Source organism: Oncorhynchus nerka, linkage group LG28, assembly GCF_034236695.1.
Source record: "Oncorhynchus nerka isolate Pitt River linkage group LG28, Oner_Uvic_2.0, whole genome shotgun sequence".
Taxonomy (NCBI): domain Eukaryota; kingdom Metazoa; phylum Chordata; class Actinopteri; order Salmoniformes; family Salmonidae; genus Oncorhynchus; species Oncorhynchus nerka.
Window position 1 is genome coordinate 42,621,312 of NC_088423.1, and position 19,708 is coordinate 42,641,019.

The 19,708-nt window shown below is 43.3% G+C and overlaps 1 protein-coding gene across 3 annotated transcripts in view; it reads right to left on the minus strand.

Moving 5' to 3' along the window:
* Positions 1–19,708, minus strand: part of LOC115113237 (bifunctional heparan sulfate N-deacetylase/N-sulfotransferase 2-like) — a 234,248-nt gene that overhangs the window by 16,891 nt on the left and 197,649 nt on the right. For all 3 annotated transcript variants that reach the window (XM_065012804.1, XM_029640651.2, XM_065012803.1), the window contains 3 exons: positions 5,465–5,552; positions 5,167–5,321; positions 3,352–3,537 (listed from right to left, as the gene is read on the minus strand). In XM_065012804.1, coding sequence (XP_064868876.1) covers positions 3,352–3,537; positions 5,167–5,321; positions 5,465–5,552 — 429 coding nt within the window. The remainder of the gene's footprint in view (positions 1–3,351; positions 3,538–5,166; positions 5,322–5,464; positions 5,553–19,708) is intronic.

Genomic DNA, 19,708 nt, shown 5'->3' on the forward strand with positions numbered 1-19,708 from the left:
GGCATGTGGCAGGGTCTACAGTCAATCACGGACTACAAGAAGAAACCCAGCCCAGTCACGGACCAGGATGTCTTGCTCCCAGGCAGACTAAATAACTTTTTGCCTGCTTTGAGGACAATACAGTGCCACTGACACGGCCTGCAACGAAAACATGCGGTCTCTCCTTCACTGCAGCCGAGGTGAGTAAGACATTTAAACGTGTTAACCCTCGCAAGGCTGCAGGCCCAGACGGCATCCCCAGCCGCGCCCTCAGAGCATGCGCAGACCAGCTGGCCGGTGTGTTTACGGACATATTCAATCAATCCCTATACCAGTCTGCTGTTCCCACATGCTTCAAGAGGGCCACCATTGTTCCTGTTCCCAAGAAAGCTAAGGTAACTGAGCTAAACGACTACCGCCCCGTAGCACTCACTTCCGTCATCATGAAGTGCTTTGAGAGACTAGTCAAGGACCATATCACCTCCACCCTACCTGACACCCTAGACCCACTCCAATTTGCTTACCGCCCAAATAGGTCCACAGACGATGCAATCTCAACCACACTGCACTAACCCAACTGGACAAGAGGAATACCTATGTGAGAATGCTGTTCATCGACTACAGCTCGGCATTCAACACCATAGTACCCTCCAAGCTCGTCATCAAGCTCGAGACCCTGGGTCTCGACCCCGCCCTGTGCAACTGGGTACTGGACTTCCTGACGGGCCGCCCCCCAAGTGGTGAGGGTAGGCAACAACATCTCCTCCCCCGCTGATCCTCAACACGGGGCCCCACAAGGGTGCGTTCTGAGCCCTCTCCTGTACTCCCTGTTCACCCACGATTGCGTGGCCACTCACGCCTCCAACTCAATCATCAAGTTTGCGGACGACACAACAGTGTTAGGCTTGATTACCAACAACGACGAGACGGCCTACAGGGGGGAGGTGAGGGCCCTCGGAGTGTGGTGTCAGGAAAATAACCTCACACTCAACGTCAACAAAACTAAGGAGATGATTGTGGACTTCAGGAAACAGCAGAGGGAACACCCCTATCCACATCGATGGAACAGTAGTGGAGAGGGTAGCAAGTTTTAAGTTCCTCGGCATACACATCACAGACAAACTGAATTGGTCCACTCACACTGACAGCGTCGTGAAGAAGGCGCAGCAGCGCCTCTTCAACCTCAGGAGGCTGAAGAAATTCGGCTTGTCACCAAAAGCACTCACAAACTTCTACAGATGCACAATCGAGAGCATCCTGGCGGGCTGTATCACCGCCTGGTACGGCAACTGCTCCGCCCTCAACTGTAAGGCTCTCCAGAGGGTAGTGAGGTCTGCACAACGCATCACCGGGGGCAAACTACCTGCCCTCCAGGACACCTACACCACCCGATGTTACAGGAAGGCCATAAAGATCATCAAGGACATCAACCACCCGAACCACTGCCTGTTCACCCCGCTATCATCCAGAAGGCGAGGTCAGTACAGGTGCATCAAAGCTGGGACCGAGAGACTGAAAAACAGCTTCTATCTCAAGGCCATCAGACTGTTAAACAGCCACCACTAACATTAAGTAGCTGCTACCAATACACTGTCATTGACACTGACCCAACTCCAGCCACTTTAATAATGGGAATTGATGTAAATATATCACTAGCCACTTTAAACAATGCTACCTTATACAATGTTACTTACCCTACATTATTCATCTCATATGCATACGTATATACTGTACTCTACATCATCGACTGCATCCTTATGTAATACATGTATCACTAGCCACTTTAACTATGCCACTTTGTTTACTTTGTCTACATACTCATCTCATATGTATATACTGTACTCGATACCATCTACTGTATGCTGCTCTGTACCATCACTCATTCATATATCCTTATGTACATATTCTTTATCCCCCTTACACTGTGTATAAGACAGTAGTTTTGGAATTGTTAGTTAGATTACTTGTTGGTTATCACTGCATTGTCGGAACTAGAAGCACAAGCATTTCGCTACACTCGCATTAACATCTGCTAACCATGTGTATGTGACAAATAAAATTTGATTTGATTTATGAGTTATTTCTCATAAGAATGTATTTTGTTGTACTATAGTGGTGGCCATTGGCAGTTATCTGTTCTCTGTCAGGACTAAGTTGTTTGGGCCGCAGAGAAGGGAGAGGTCAAGGTATCATCATGTGTAAACATATCTTTTGCCCACTGTGTCTGTGTGCCAGTCACTCCCTACTTTTCCCATCGGAGAGAGGAGGATGGCAGTGTCTGGAATCATTCTATGCTCCCTCTTTTGTTGTTCCTATGTTGACCTATATTCCTCACTCTCCTCTCCGTGAGTTTGTCCAGGATTGGTTGTATTTAGAATTGGTTGTATTTAGAATTGGTTGTATCTAAATGACAATTTGATATACATCATAGGGTGGGGGTAATGTCTTGGTACCATTTTGTACCAAGGACGAGATAAGAGCTTTGTTTAGGAGACCAAACTGAACGATAATTTACAGCCAACTCTGTCTTCTTTGGGGATACCCCTCTCTGAAGTCAGGTTTTTCTTTGTGTAAGTTCCAAAGACCTGTGGTTTGTCATGTCGTCTAAGGGGGGCGGATCTTTGCTATAAAGGATCCCATTTGCCATTATGTTGGCCACTCTCAACTTTTCATTAGAGATTCTGAACTGTTGAAAGTCAAAATGCTATTGCAAAAGCTTAAATATTATTAAAGGTGAAGATTAAGCATAACTCTGACTCGTGTGATTTGCTCTCTCATCATTTGGTAATTAAGGAAATTTCCACGACAGTAGATATTCCATAAAATAAATCTGCCATTTCCAGCTACAATAGTCATTTACAACATTAACAATGTCCACACTGTATTTCTGATCAATTATGGTATTTTAATGGACAAAAACAAGGACATTTCTAAGTGACCCCAAACTTTTGAACGGTACTGTATATGTCAGAGTTTGCCCCATGAGAGTGCACATGCACAGTTGTTGCCCATCTCCGCTGTTGTTTCAGTCGGCCACATTAAATAATTATCTAAAATAATCTCAATCATTTTAGGTGGAAAAGTACAAATTTCCTGTCTCAAAAGCAATGGTACTTTTGCTAAAAACAGCTCATTCGGCCATACGCTTTCATTAAAACAAAGAATTTTCTCAATGGCTTGTTGACTGACAACATTACAGAGTTAGCAGTGCACAAAGATACGTCACGAGACTCATTCCAGTTCTAGACTGCAGGGAGAGAGAGGGAGAAGGCAAACTCAACCAAACTAATTTCAAGGTATGGAATCATTTGGGAAATGTGTGATTTTGGGTCAACTTCTCCTTCAATAAACTGATTGACTGCCATGACTGACCTGGATGCCATTGTGGATGAAGCCCCTGCGGTAGCGGGCTGGTCTGAGGTGAGGATACTCCTCTGTGCTGGTCACCTTGATGCCCCACACTGACTTCCAGGCCTCATACAGCTGGCTGTGGACAGGGTAGACCCCCGAGTGGTGGGGGGCCACAGCATATCCCATGTCTGTAGGAATCCCATGCTCCTGGAGGGGAAGAGGGGGGTGGGGATAGATATGAGACAGAGAGAAAGACGGATGTCAGAAGTGTCTAGGGACAGGATGTCCCACCCAGAACAAATTGCAATAACAAACGTGATTAAATTGCCATTTTAATGATCATGAATGAGTCACCGTCTGCTTCAAAACAAACACGCAGCAGAAAAAATGATGTGCAACTTCTCCACTGGAGGGCAACATAGCCCTGCTTGATCTACAAATCACGACACTGTAAAAAAGGCAACAGTCAGGAAGCTCAGCAGGAGCTTAAATTCTTTAGAGCAGGGATCTCCAACCATGTTCCTGGAGAGCTACCGTCCTGTAGGTTTTCATTCCAACCATAATCTAGCACACCTGATTCTAATAATTAGCTGGTTGATAAGAATAAATCAGGATATATACAACTGGGGTTGGAGCGAAAACCTACAGGAGGGTAGCTCTCCTGGAACAAAGTTTGAGAGCCCAGCTTTATAGACTAACACAAATACATCAAACTGAATGTATAGTGTGGTACCGTGGCACTGTGCTGGCAGAACACAGAGTGCTGGGAATGCTTAAAGCTAGAATCCGCAGTTGCTCCATAATTTTTTTACTTATAAATGAATGATACCCATTGATTTTTGAAGAATATAACTTTACCCCAACAGAACCCAGAATATATACTTGTCTGACACAACATTAATGTATACAAACACTGTACAATTTGGTTTGACATTCGATATCGCAATGAGACTTAATCTCAAAACAACTATAAATTGTAGAAATTCCTACACAAATATTTAAAGCATTTAATGAAACAACTAAAAGATGTGCAACATGAAATGATTGTCCCATTTACATTGTGTAATTTATTTACGGTCCCTAACTAGACCCACAGAGTATACAAAGACAAACCAACTTTGCAACCGTCGCACACAGGCCAGGTGAAGCTAATTGGCGAAAGAAGTTGGCTAGCTAGCTCATTGATGCTCATTAAGCCGTGATGAAGGACCCACTACCCTCTCTCTCCCCCCTGACCACTCAGAGACACAGTCCATCACTGTCAGCCAGAAGGGCAGCTGTTTGGCAGCAGGGATTACTGAGAGGGGACGCTGCTGCTGGCTAGTATTCACCTCACACACACACCCGCTGACACCGTCTGCTCCCTGGGCCCAGGCCCCTGACTCACAATGCCACTCACTACATCAACAGGCACAGCTGCCTTGGGGGCAGCATGCTTCTCACTACATCAATAAGGCAGCCTTGGGGGCATCTTTTGCACCAATGTCTGCAAGCCATGTTACTGTACATTAAGAATGGGCCTTATTTGATTTTTATTTGGAATATGGCCAAGTCCCCAGACTCTAACATACAAGCTGAAGCACAAGGATATTGGATGGTAGATATTATATATATTCATTCATTGTGCATATGAAATGACAGGTAATTGCTCACAAGGATAAATCCACAACGGCCAGCATCCAGAAATTCAATTACCACTCACCATTTGGATCAACAAGGCCATAACTTCATGCCTAACTACGATGTGCTGAGGATGAGCATACTGTATATACGGCATCTTACCAGACAGAGCTATAGTATGATTATGATGCTTGGTGTCCACGGACGCACACTCACCTGGGCAAACAGCATGTTGAGCCTCATTTGCTCAGCCAGTACGCTGACGTTGTGGAACAGGTGGGGCTGCATGTGACTCCACATGTGGGGGAACCACCAGAACTCCTTCCTGTGTCTTAGCAGCATGTCATCTCCCCGGTCCTCCTCGTCTGTGCCTGGAGGGGTAGGGAAGAGAAAGGGAGCAGAGAGGGCGGGAAGGAAATAATAGGTACAGAGTGACACCATCAAACTCAGAATCTACAGTGACACTGTCTAGTACAGGGTATGTTTTTTTTTTTTCACTTAGTGATGCCCTCACCTGTGTGATAGAACTTTCCAGAGAAGCCGAGGTTGAAGGTAAAATTGGGGACCAGCATTCGCAGCTTGTTTTGCGTTTTGAGCAAGGCCTGCAAACGAGGACATGACAGAGGAATAGGATTTATATTCACAATTGCAGTTATTAGCTTTAAAAACGATCATGTTGCTGACAAACTTAAAGGCCCAGAGCAGTCAAAAACATGATCTTCCTGTGTTTCATATATATTTCCACACAATGTCGGAATAACACTTTGAAATTGTAAAATGTATAATATCTTAGGCTATTTCGGTGACCGTATTACCGCCACACCAGCTGTCACGAGTCATGAAGGCAGTCAAATTCCACATTACCATTTAGTCACGGTAATTAGGATTCTCCAAGCTCTGATGCTGCTGATGCTAAGGCGTGGTGATAAAGCTTAAAAGGGTGTGAACGATGTTGAATGGGTGTAGACAAAGAAGAGCTCTCCAGTAGGTGTACCAAAGAATTCAAGGGCCATTTTCTCAAAAGTGAGGTTACAAATGTATCAACTTTCAAAGCAGAATTCCTTTCCCATTGTTCCTCAGCTGTAGTATATGATATACCATTTTCTCAGTCTTTACTTTTATCCAATGGAAAAAAACACAAATTCAAATGTTGCTACATAAGACCGAATCGAGCCGGTCGGTCACAGATTAAATCAAGAATAGTCTGATGGGTGACAATATTAGCCTATCACTTACAGTGGGGCAAAAAAGTATTTAGTCAGCCACCAATTGTGCAAGTTCTCCCACTTAAAAAGATGAGTAGGCCTGTTTTATTTTATTTTTATTTCACCTTTATTTAACCAGGTAAGCAAGTTGAGAACAAGTTCTCATTTACAATTGCGACCTGGCCAAGATAAAGCAAAGCAGTTCGACACATACAACGACACAGAGTTACACATGGAGTAAAACAAACATACAGTCAATAATACAGTAAAAAAAAAAAAAAAACAAGTCTATATACAATGTGAGCAAATTAGGTGAGAAGGAGGTAAAGGCAAAAAGGCCATGGTGGCAAAGTAAATACAATATAGCAAGTAAAACACTGGAATGGTAGTATTGCAATGGAAGAATGTGCAAAGTAGAAATAAAAATAATGGGGTGCAAAGGAGCAAAATAAATAAATTAATTAAATACAGTTGGGAAAGAGGTAGTTGTTTGGGCTAAATTATAGGTGGGCTATGTACAGGTGCAGTAATCTGTAAGATGCTCTGACAGTTGGTGCTTAAAGCTAGTGAGGGAGATAAGTGTTTCCAATTTAAGAGATTTTTGTAGTTCGTTCCAGTCATTGGCAGCAGAGAACTGGAAGGAGAGGCGGCCAAAGAAAGAATTGGTTTTGGGGTGACTAGAGAGATATACCTGCTGGAGCGTGTGCTACAGGTGGGAGATGCTATGGTGACCAGCGAGCTGAGATAAGGGGGGACTTTACCTAGCAGGGTCTTGTAGATGACATGGAGCCAGTGGGTTTGGCGGCGAGTATGAAGCGAGGGCCAGCCAACGAGAGCGTACAGGTCGCAATGGTGGGTAGTATATGGGGCTTTGGTGACAAAACGGATAGCACTGTGATAGACTGCATCCAATTTGTTGAGTAGGGTATTGGAGGCTATTTTGTAAATGACATCGCCAAAGTCGAGGATTGGTAGGATGGTCAATTTTACAAGGGTATGTTTGGCAGCATGAGTGAAGGATGCTTTGTTGCGAAATAGGAAGCCAATTCTAGATTTAACTTTGGATTGGAGATGTTTGATATGGGTCTGGAAGGAGAGTTTACAGTCTAACCAGACACCTAAGTATTTGTAGTTGTCCACGTATTCTAAGTCAGAGCCGTCCAGAGTAGTGATGTTGGACAGGCGGGTAGGTGCAGGTAGCGATCGGTTGAAGAGCATGCATTTAGTTTTACTTGTATTTAAGAGCAATTGGAGGCCACGGAAGGAGAGTTGTATGGCATTGAAGCTTGCCTGGAGGGTTGTTAACACAGTGTCCAGTAATTTTCATCATAGGTACACTTCAACTATGACAGACAAAATGAAAAAAAAAAATCCAGAAAATCACATTGTAGGATTTTTAATGAATTTATTTGCAAATTATGGTGGAAAATAAGTATTTGGTCAATAACAAAAGTTTATCTCAATACTTTGTTATATACCCTTTGTTGGCAATGACAGAGGTCAAACGTTTTCTGTAAGTCTTCACAAGGTTTTCACACACTGTCGCTGGTATTTTGGCAAAGTCTAACTGGCATACATAAACAGTGGGCGAGTTTCAAGTTTGGAAAAGATAATTATCACCATAAAAAAGCACCTTTATAATAAAAGCATTACATGCATAATCACATTTGCAGTCACTTTTGATAATGGTGTTTTCCCACTAATGGAACATTCAAGGTTATAGCCTACTGCCGTGTGCACATTCCTGCGCTTATAATGTTAACCTCTTCCCTCTACTCGGGACGCTTGCGTCCCAACTAGAGCTCTGGAAATGCAAATGCGCTACGCTAAATGCTAATAGTATTAGTTAAAACTCAAACGTTCATTAAAATACACATGCAGGGTATCGAATTAAAGCTACACTCGTTGTGAATCCAGGCAACAAGTCAGATTTTTAAAATGCTTTTCGGCGACAGCATGAGAAGCTATTATCTGATAGCATGCACCAATACACTACAACACAAAAGCAAAGCAGGGGACGTAAACAAAATAATTAGCATTTCGGCGTTACACAAACCGCACAATAAAATAGAAAACAGTCATTACCTTTCACCATCTTCTTTGTTGGCACTCCTAGATGTCCCATAAACACTATTGGGTCTTTATTTCGATTAAATCGGGCCATATAAAGCCAAGATATCGTTATATGTAGACTGTGTGATAAACGAAAAAAACAGCGATTTCACAACGTAACGTCATTTTTAAAATTCAAAAAGTAGACGATAAACTTTCACAAAACACTTCGAAATACGTTTGTAATGCTACTTTAGGTATTAGTAAACGTTAATAAGCGATAAAAATCATCAGGAGGCGATGTAAAAATCATTAGCTGTCGTCTTGGAAAAAATTTCACGAGAGAGCTCTTCCAAATGATCTGGGCGGAGACTGGAGGTAAGTGGTTCCCCTGATTCGGTTCAACCAAGAATCAAAGATGATTCAATTCACAAGACTCTAGACAACATGGGGATGCTGTGGGAGTTGAATCCTCGGTCTTATCTAATTCGGCTCACTGTGAACAATTGCTGGAAGTGGCGCAAGGATATTTATTTCCATTTTCTGTGATCAGGTTTTCCTGCGCTTTCCGATGTAACGCACGTTATGTTATAGCCACAGTCGTGATTTAACCAGTTTTAAAAACGTCCGAGTGTTTTCTATCCACACATTCTAACCATATGAACGTACTATATTCCTGGCATGAGTAGCAGGGCGCTGAAATGTTGCGCGATTTTTAACAAAATGTTCAAAAAAGAAGAGGGTAGGAGCAACAGGTTAAGAAATAGCCTAATAGTTTATCAACATTTTAAGCTAACCATTCAGAGCTGTTGAGTCAGCCACATTACATAAAAATAAAAACAATTATGCTAGTGGTTGTATTAATTTGAGATCTATCACATCCCACAACTGTCCCAGACTATGTTTGGAATATTTATTTATAGCACAGAATAGGTCAACTTTTGTACTATGGGGGATAGTAGATTGACATAAGCTTGTGCTTTTGCTGTTCATTAGGCCTACTCATCTTGTGGGCTGACGAAAAGTAAACGTGGACCGTTCTTCCAATATCTTCAATATGCACCTCGGAAATGGATAAGAACGCGCGCAGTTGCATCCCTGATGTGTCTGTCTTCACTTGTAGCCTCTGAGGATAACCTGATCAGGCGATGGAGAGCCATGTGAGTGAGAGGTGCTTCGGAGTGCGCAGCACTCTGGGAGAAGGGCACAACGCAGCACTCGGGGCCAAGAGCACAACGGCCACTGGTCGCAAAAAACAGGGATTTCTTTTAGGGTTCATTACGGTCACACAAAATGGATGTTCCCAGGAAGTTGAGGCATTATCAAGTGCTTGTCAGATTGTGAATGAGAGACTGATGAAGTGTGTATAGCCTGCGCAAAAACAAAGCAGAGCTCATGCCTTTCAAGCAACTTTTATCAAATCATCATTAGACGCATCACACAGCCTAACAATGTATTGAAAATCAAAACATATAGCCCAACATTTGTAGGAACAACTAAAGTTACATTAATAACTTTAAATTAAGCAGATAGGAGTACATATTTATTTGTTAACTGCTCAACACAGAATAGCCGCAAGTGCGCAGTCCCTCAAATCATTTGGAAAAAATATTCTTTCAATTCAGCTTTAATATAAAATAATGCCACAGAATTATATGGAGATCTTGTCTGCTAAATGAACTACTGTAGCCCACAGCCATTTGGTATAACGAGATCAGGACATAACATATGGTGCATTCGGAAAGTATTCAAACCCCTTGACTTTTTCCACATGGTTACGTTACAGCCTTATTCTAAAATGGATTAAATACAAAATTTCTCTCATCAAGCTACATACAATACTCATAATGACGAAGGAACGGTTTGTATAAATGTTTGTCAATTCATAAAAAATAAAAAAACAAATACCTTATTGACATAAGTATTCAGAACCTCTGCTGTGAGACTCGAAATTGAGCTCAGGTGCATCCTGTTTCCATTGACCATCCTTGAGATGTTTCTACAACTTGATTGAAGTCCACTTGTGGTAAATTCAATTGATTGGACATGATTTGGAAAGGCACACACCTGTCTATATAAGGCAAAAACCAAGCCATGAGGTCAAAGGAATAGTCCGTAGAGCTCCGAGACAGGATTGTGTCGAGGCACATATCTGGGAAGGGTACCAAAAAATGTCTGCAGCATTGAAGGTCCCCAAGAACACAGTGGACTCCATCGTTCTTAAATGGAAGAGGTTCGGAACCACCAAGACTCTTCCCAGACCTGGCCACCCCGCCAAACTGAGCAATCGGGGGAGAAGGACCTTTGTCAGGGAGGTGACCAAGAACCTGATGTTCACTCTGACAGAGCTCCAGTGTTCCTCTGTGGAGATGGGAGAACCTTCCAGAAGGACAACCATCTCTGCAGCATTCCACCAATTAGGCCTTTATAATAAAGTGACCAGACTGAAGCCACCCCTCAGTAAAAGGCACATGACAGCCCGCTTGGAGTTCGTCAAAAGGTACCTATAGGACTCTCAGACCATGAGAAACAAGATTCTCTGGTCTGATGAAACCAAGATTGAACTCTTTGGCCTGAATGCCAAGTGTCACGTCTGGATGAAACCTGGCACTATCCCTACGGTGAAGCATGGTGGTGGCAGCATCATGCTATGTGGATGTTTTTCAGCAGCAGGGACTGGGAGACTAGTCAGGATCGAGAGAAAGATTAACGGAGCAAAATACAGAGAGATCATTGATGAAAAAGCTCCAGAGCTCCCAGGACCTCAGACTGGGGAGAAGGTTCACCTTCCATAAGGACAACGACCCTAAGCACACAGCCAAGACAATGCAGGAGTGGCTTCGGGACAAGTCTCTGATTGTCCTTGAGTGGCCAACCCGAGTACGGACTTGAAGTCGATCGAATGTCTCTGGAGAGATCTGAAAATAGCATCCCTCCCCATCCAACCTGACAGATTTTGAGAGGATCTGCAGAGAAGAATTGGAGAAACTTGCCAAATACAGGTGTGTAGCGTCATACCCAAGAAGACTCGAGGCTGCTATCGCTGCCAAAGGTGCTTCAACAAAGTACTGAGTAAAGGGTCTGAATACTAATGTAAAGGTGATACCATTTTTTGTAATACATTTGACAAATTCTAAAAATCTGTTTTTGCTTTGTCATCATATGTAGATTGATGAGGGGGGAAAAAACTATTGAATCAATTTCAGAATACGGCTGTAATGTATCAAAATGTGGAAAAAGTGAAGGGGTCTGAAAACTTTCCACTCTAAGGACAACTAAGAGTATGCTATTCTGTTCTTCTGAAATGTAGATGTTCCAACGGTGTGCATCAGTGGCTTGTAGGCTACGTGCGGAAGACAGGATAAGCAAAATATGCTTATATTAAACTTTTTGGGATAGGGGGCAGCATTTTCACTTTTGGATGAATAGCGTGCCCAGAGAACTGCCTCCTACTCTGTCCCAGATGCTAATACATGCGTATTATGATTAGTATTGGATAGAAAACACTCTGAAGTTTCTAAAACTGTTTGAATGATATCTGTGAGTATAACAGAACTCATATGGCAGGTGAAAACCTGAGAAAAAATCTAACCAGGAAGAGGGACATCTGAGGTTTGTAGTTTTTCAAAGCTTGGCCTACCGAATACATTGAGATATGGATAAAGTTGCACTTCCTACGGCTTCCACCAGATGTCAACCGTCTTTTGATACTTGAATGAGCATTCTACTATAAAGGAGAGGCTCATGAGACCTCTGAGTCAGTGGTCTGGCAGAGAGCCTTGGTCTCATGACGCGCACCCCTGACAGAGTCACCTCTCGTTCCAGTGCTTTTCTGAAGACAAAGGAATTCTCCGGTTGGAACATTATTGATGTTTTATGTTAAGAACATCCTAAAGATTGATTCCATACATCATTTGACATGTTTCTAAATGACTGCAAAGGAACTTTTCGAGTTTTTGTCTGGATGAAGTGCCTGCGCCTCATGAAGATGGATTACTGGGCTGAACACGCTAACAACAAGTGGCTATTTGGACATAAATGATGGAACTTTATGGAACAAATCAGTCATTTATTGTCGAACTGGGATTCCTGGGAATGCCTTCTGATGAAGATCATCAAAGGTAAGTGAATATTTATGGTGTTGTTTCTAACTTTGTTCATTCCAAAATGGCGGATATTCCTCTGGCTGTTTTGGGTTCTGAGCGCAGTCCTCAGATTATGCCTTTTCAGTAAGGTGTTTTTAAAATCTGACACAGCGTTTGCATTAACGGGGAAGTCTATCTATCTTTAATTCTGTGAATAACACACTTGTATCTTTTATCAATGTTTATTATGAGTATTTCTGCAAATGCAATGGATGTTTTGGAATCAAAACATTACTGCACGTAAGGCGCCAATGTAAACTGAGATTTCTGGATATAAATATGCACATTATCAAACAAAACATACATGTATTATGTAATATGATGTCCTATGAGTGTCATCTGATGAAGATCATCAAAGGTTAGTGTTTAATTTGATCTATATTTCTGCTTTTTGTGACCCCTATCTTTGGCTGGAAAAATGGCTGTGTGTTTATTCGACTTGGCTATGACCTAACATGTAAAGCATTTTTGAAATCGGACACGATGGGTAGATTAACAAGATGTTTCTTTCATTTCCTGTATTGGACTTGTTAATGTGTGAAAGTTACATACTTCAAAAAAATATTTTTGAATTTCGCGCACTGCCTTTTCAGCGGAATTTTGTCGAGGGGTTCCTGCGCTAGACAGTTATTTCAAATCAAATTTTATTTGACTCATGCATCGAACTCAACAGTTGTAGAAATGACTGTGAAACACTTACCTAAAAGCCCTTTAAGAAAATAGAGTTAAATAAACTAAAGTTTAAAAAAATAGTTACAATGAAATATTAATAACGAGCCTATATACTGGGGTACAGGTTAGTCGACTAGGCATAGATAATAAACAGCGAGCAGTGTAAAAACAAAGTGAGGGGGGGTTGTCCTGGCACCACACTGGCAGCTTATGGACGTCCTCCCTATAGGCTGTCTCATCATTGTCGGTGATCTGGCTGTTGTGTCATCAGCAAACTTAATGAAAGTTTTGGAGTCGTGCTTGGCCACACAGTCGTGGGTGAACAGGAAGTCCAGGATCCAGTTGCAGAGGGAGGTGTTTAGTCCCAGGGTCCTTAGCTTAGTGATGAGCTTTGAGGGCACTATGGTGTTGAACTATAGTCAATGAACAGCATTCTAACATAGGTGTTCCTTTTGTTCAGGTGGGAAAGCGCAGTGTGGCGTGCGATTGGGATTGCGTCATTTGTGGATCTGTTGGGGCGGTATGTGAATTGGACTGGGTCTAGGCTAGGGTTTCCGGGACGATGGTGTTGATGTGAGCCATGACCAGCCTTTCAAAGCACTTCATGGCTACCGACATGAGTGCTACAATGTGGTAGTCATTTTGGCAGTTTACCTCCACTCTCTTGGGCACATGGACTATAGTGGTCTGCTTGAAACATGTAGGTATTACAGACTCGGTCAGGGAGAGGTTGAAAATGTCAGTGAAGACACTTGCCAGTTGGTCCGCTCATGCTTTGAGTACACGTCCTGGTAATATGTCTGAATGTTGACCTGTTTAAAGGTCTTGCTCACATCGGCTACAGAGAGTGTGATCACACAGTTGTCCGGAACAGCTGGTGCTCTCATGCATGTTTCAGTGTTGCTTGCCTCGAAGCGAGCATAAAAGGCATTTAGCCTGTCTGGTAGGCTCAAGTCACTGGGAAGCTCGCAGCTGGATTTCCCTTTGTAGTCCATAATAGTTTGCAACATTCGACGAGCATCAGAGCCGGTGTAGTGTTAATCAATCTTAGTCCTGTATTGACGCTTTGCCCGTTTGATGGTTCGTTTGAGGGCATAGTGGAATTTCTTATAAGCGTCCAGGTTAGTGTCCCGCTCCTTGAAAGCGGCAGCTCTAGCCTTATACTCATTGCGGATGTTGCCTGTAATTCATGGCTTCTGGTTGGGATATGTAAGTACGGTCACTGCTTGATAATCACTGGCTGACAAAATGTTGTGACCGCCACAGCCCTAATAATACCCTTTTAGTGTAAGAGCTGTTTGAAAAGCCTGCATGACATTGCAGCCTGTTTTGGCGGGATGATGCTTTGGCCTGCCTGGTGAGACCAAAAAGAAAGAGAGTTCTAAACCTCTCTGCCAATAACAGCTTGTTTTCAGTTTTCCCCTTCCCACTCAGACCACGCCCAGACAGTCCTTGCAAAATGCTTGCTTGAGAAATCGGTCTTTGCTAAGAAGCTATTTTTGTTTGTTTTTGACTACTTTAATTGAAAACAATCACAGTAAGGTCCTTAATTGTTACCAGGAAATTATTTGATATTGAGACAAAAACAGCTGCATTGGGCCTTTAACAACTAGATTGGATACAACAAAATGCAGATGCATCATAAAAGTCCGAGTGGAAAGACAAGTAATAAATAAATAAAAATATCTGCTGTACCCATAAAGGGTAAAAAAAAATGTGCACATGTTGGGGTCTTGTAAAGATTTTAATGGGATTGCAAAGCAAACCTGTGGAGCCCTGGAGTCCTGTTCAACAAATTCCCCAAACCGTCACACTTTATCAGCTATATCAGATGACTACAGCAGCATCCTCACACAAATCACAGCATGGGGAAAGAGATTGCTGCTCTGCCTCCACATATCAACCCAGAGCTGCAGAGCTATGCACTTTACCTCCACTGTTCAAACCTCTGGGAGAGAGATAGCAGCTGTACCTGATAAGACCCAATCGCTGACTTATTTAAAGGGGTACTGATGTCCTTGAGCATGTGTGCATTCACTGTTTATTTTCCTTGCAGATTAGGATGAGTGTGTGTGAGTGTTTATGGGGTCTGTGTGTGTGTTTGTGTGTGTGTGTGTGTGGAAATATGATCCATGTCTCAGTATTGGCTGCCTAGGAGCACCTGAGGTTTGCTGACAGAGATATGTCTCCCCACAGACTTATCAAGACATAATTCATGTCTGATGACAAGCGGCGATCAGAAACTGAACAGCAGTGTCTGATATCTTCTCCTTCTCCTCCAGCACAACAACAACTGCTCCTCTTTTTCGAAAGTCCTTCAGTGTTTCTGAGGAGGACGTGGGGGACTGAGAGATGCGAAACTAAACAGGGGGATGAGGTAAGGGGCATTGTCCTGTGGGCACACAGACAGAACTTGGTGCCAGCCTGGAAAAGAAGAGTATAGGTAGGGAGAGCTGGGGTAAACAGAAGGGCAGATGGACAGAATGAGGGTGGGGTATAAGGGTTGGTCAGGGGGCCCTTGTCAGTCAGTCTCCACTGCAACTGATCTCCACCGTCTGTGTGCGCTTCCATTTCTTCTTCAGATCATTGACCTCAATATGCTTGAATTGTCTTGAGAAAAATCTAAAGACATTGTGAATTCCCCTGGCTGGCTAAAAACCTCACCCTGCAGTGATGATCTGACTTAAGCCTCTGGGCATTGGCTGACCCAGAGGCTTAAGACTTAGACTGTCAACAGGACTCCCACCTGGCCTGCATAACAGGAGGATGATGAAAGGGGACATGGCCAAGGACAAACATCAGCAGCTGCCATTTACCATATGGGCAGAGAAATATAAATGCTTATTTAAGATGCTAAGGTGAGAGAGTACCCATCCAACCGGAGTGAATATGGAAGCACTCCAAGTGCACTGTATGTAAATTCAACCATCTAAAGCAAATAGAGTATCGCTGACGTTACACCGAAGGAGTCAACCATATCAAATGCACCATGGAAAAGTGAACAGGGGTATGCGTGTATGGGAAATCAGCTTTAGTGTTTAGGAGTCTGAGGCTGCACCCCCAGAGTGAGAATAGACGAGATTAGTGGTCCATTAAGGCATCAGCATGCTTCAGTTCGGCTGGTGGCTAGTCAAACGAGTGATAGGCAAATCGAACGAGTGTGCAGTCCGCAATTTTTTTTATATATTTTTTTTAAGGGGTGGATCAGCTTAATATTGTGAAAATAATGTTGCTTCCAATGTAATTGTCTGCATCATTTCCAATCCCCCATATCTTTTTGGTAAATATATATATCCATACACGCATGCATACATATACATTTACATTTACATTTAAGTCATTTAGCAGACGCTCTTATACATACTTTTAAAAAAGAATACCTTTATTATTATTCCCCGCAAACCCTACCGCCGATCCTCCAATTGGAGTAAACTAATAAACACTTCTGCTTTTACCTTCATCTTATACACATTTTACAGACACAGTCTACTTTACAATAGTTCTCTCGTTTGTTCGCGCAATTTTAAATCCAACTAAGATGTTTGGTGCAGTATTTCTAAATGAAACAATTTGCCTTAAAACGAGTCATCTCACATTGAATGATTTCAATGGTGTTTCAATGATGTTTCTAGAGACAATATCTCTCTCTTCATCACTCAATACCTAGGTTTACCTCCACTGTATTCACATCCTTTGTCTGTACATTATACCTTGATGTTATTTTATCGCCCCCAGAAACCTCCTTTTACTCTCTGTTCCAGACGTTCTAGACGACCAATTCTTATTGCTTTTAGCCGCACCCTTATTCTTCTCCTCCTATGTTCCTCTGGCGATGTAGAGGTGAATCCAGGCCCTGCAGTGCCTAGCTCCACTCCTATTCCCCAGGCGCTCTCTTTTGATGACTTCTGTAACCGTAATAGCCTTGGTTTCATGCATGTTAACATTAGAAGCCTCCTCCCTAAGTTTGTTCTATTCACTGCTTTAGCATACTCTGCCAACCCGGATGTTCTAGCTGTGTCTGAATCCTGGCTTAGGAAGACCACCAAAAATTCAGAAATTTTTATTCCAAACTACAACATTTTCAGACAAGATAGAACTGCCAAAGGGGGCGGTGTTGCAATCTACTGCAAAGATAGCCTGCAGAGTTCTGTCCTACTATCCAGGTCTGTACCCAAACAATTTGAACTTCTACTTTTAAAAATCCACCTCTCTAAAAACAAGTCTCTCACTGTTGCCGCCTGCTATAGACCACCCTCTGCCCCCAGCTGTGCTCTGGACACCATATGTGAACTGATTGCCCCCCATCTATCTTCAGAGCTCGTGCTGCTAGGCGACCTAAACTGGAACATGCTTAACACCCCAGCCATCCTACAATCTAAACTTGATGCCCTCAATCTCACACAAATTATCAATGAACCTACCAGGTACCCCTTAAACACGGGCACCCTCATAGATATCATCCTAACCAACTTCCCCTCTAAATACACCTCTGCTGTCTTCAACCAAGATCTCAGCGATCACTGCCTCATTGCATGCATCCGTAATGGGTCAGCTGTCAAACGACCTCCACTCATCACTGTAAAACGCTCCCTGAAACACTTCAGCGAGCAGGCCTTTCTAATCGACCTGGCCGGGGTATCCTGGAAGGATATTGATCTCATCCCGTCAGTAGAGGATGCCTGGATATTTTTTTTTTTAAATGCCTTCCTAACCATCTTAAATAAACATGCCCCATTCAAGAAATTTAGAACCAGGAGCAGATATAGCCCTTGGTTCTCCCCAGACCTGACTGCCCTTAACCAACACAAAAACATCCTATGGCGTTCTGCATTAGCATCGAACAGCCCCCGTGATATGCAGCTGTTCAGGGAAGCTAGAAACCGTTATACACAGGCAGTTAGAAAAGCCAAGGCTAGCTTTTTCAAGCAGAAATTTGCTTCCTGCAACACTAACTCAAAAAATTCTGGGACACTGTAAAGTCCATGGAGAATAAGAACACCTCCTCCCAGCTGCCCACTGCACTGAAGATAGGAAACACTGTCACCACTGATAAATCCACCATAATTGAGAATTTCAATAAGCATTTTTCTACGGCTGGCCATGCTTTCCACCTGGCTACTCCTACCCCGGTCAACAGCACTGCACCCCAACAGCAACTCGCCCAAGCCTTCCCCATTTCTCCTTCTCCCAAATCCATTCAGCTGATGTTCTGAAAGAGCTGAAAAATCTGGACCCCTACAAATCAGCCGGGCTAGACAATCTGGACCCTTTCTTTCTAAAATTATCTGACGAAATTGTTGCCACCCCTATTACTAGCCTGTTCAACCTCTCTTTCGTGTCGTCTGAGATTCCCAAAGATTGGAAAGCAGCTGCGGTCATCCCCCTCTTCAAAGGGGGGGACACTCTTGACCCAAACTGCTACAGACCTATATCTATCCTACCATGCCTTTCTAAGGTCTTCGAAAGCCAAGTCAACAAACAGATTACCGACCATTTCGAATCTCACCATACCTTCTCTGCTATGCAATCTGGTTTCAGAGCTGGTCATGGGTGCACCTCAGCCACGCTCAAGGTCCTAAACGATATCTTAACCGCCATCTATATGAAACATTACTGTGCAGCCGTATTCATCTGGCCAAGGCTTTCGACTCTGTCAATCACCACATCCTCATTGGCAGACTCGACAGCCTTGGTTTCTCAAATGATTGCCTCGCCTGGTTCACCAACTACTTCTCTGATAGAGTTCAGTGTGTCAAATCGGAGGGTCTGCTGTCCGGACCTCTGGCAGTCTCTATGGGGGTGCCACAGGGTTCAATTCTTGGACCGACTCTCTTCTCTGTATACATCAATGAGGTCGCTCTTGCTGCTGGTGAGTGTCTGATCCACCTCTACGCAGACGACACCATTCTGTATACTTCCGGCCCTTCTTTGGACACTGTGTTAACAACCCTCCAGGCAAGCTTCAATGCCATACAACTCTCCTTCCGTGGCCTCCAATTGCTCTTAAATACAAGTAAAACTAAATGCATGCTCTTCAACCGATCGCTACCTGCACCTACCCGCCTGACCAACATCACTACTCTGGACGGCTCTGACTTAGAATACGTGGACAACTACAAATACTTAGGTGTCTGGTTAGACTGTAAACTCTCCTTCCAGACCCATATCAAACATCTCCAATCCAAAGTTAAATCTAGAATTGGCTTCCTATTTCGCAACAAAGCATCCTTCACTCATGCTGCCAAACATACCCTTGTAAAACTGACCATCCTACCAATCCTCGACTTTGGCGATGTCATTTACAAAATAGCCTCCAATACCCTACTCAACAAATTGGATGCAGTCTATCACAGTGCAATCCGTTTTGTCACCAAAGCCCCATATACTACCCACCATTGCGACCTGTACGCTCTCGTTGGCTGGCCCTCGCTTCATACTCGTCGCCAAACCCACTGGCTCCATGTCATCTACAAGACCCTGCTAGGTAAAGTCCCCCCTTATCTCAGCTCGCTGGTCACCATATCATCTCCCACCTGTAGCACACTGGAGCGTCTCTAGTCACCCCCAAAACCAATTCTTTCTTTGGCCGCCTCTCCTTCCAGTTCTCTGCTGCCAATGACTGGAACGAACTACAAAAATCTCTGAAACTGGAAACACTTATCTCCCTCACTAGCTTTAAGCACC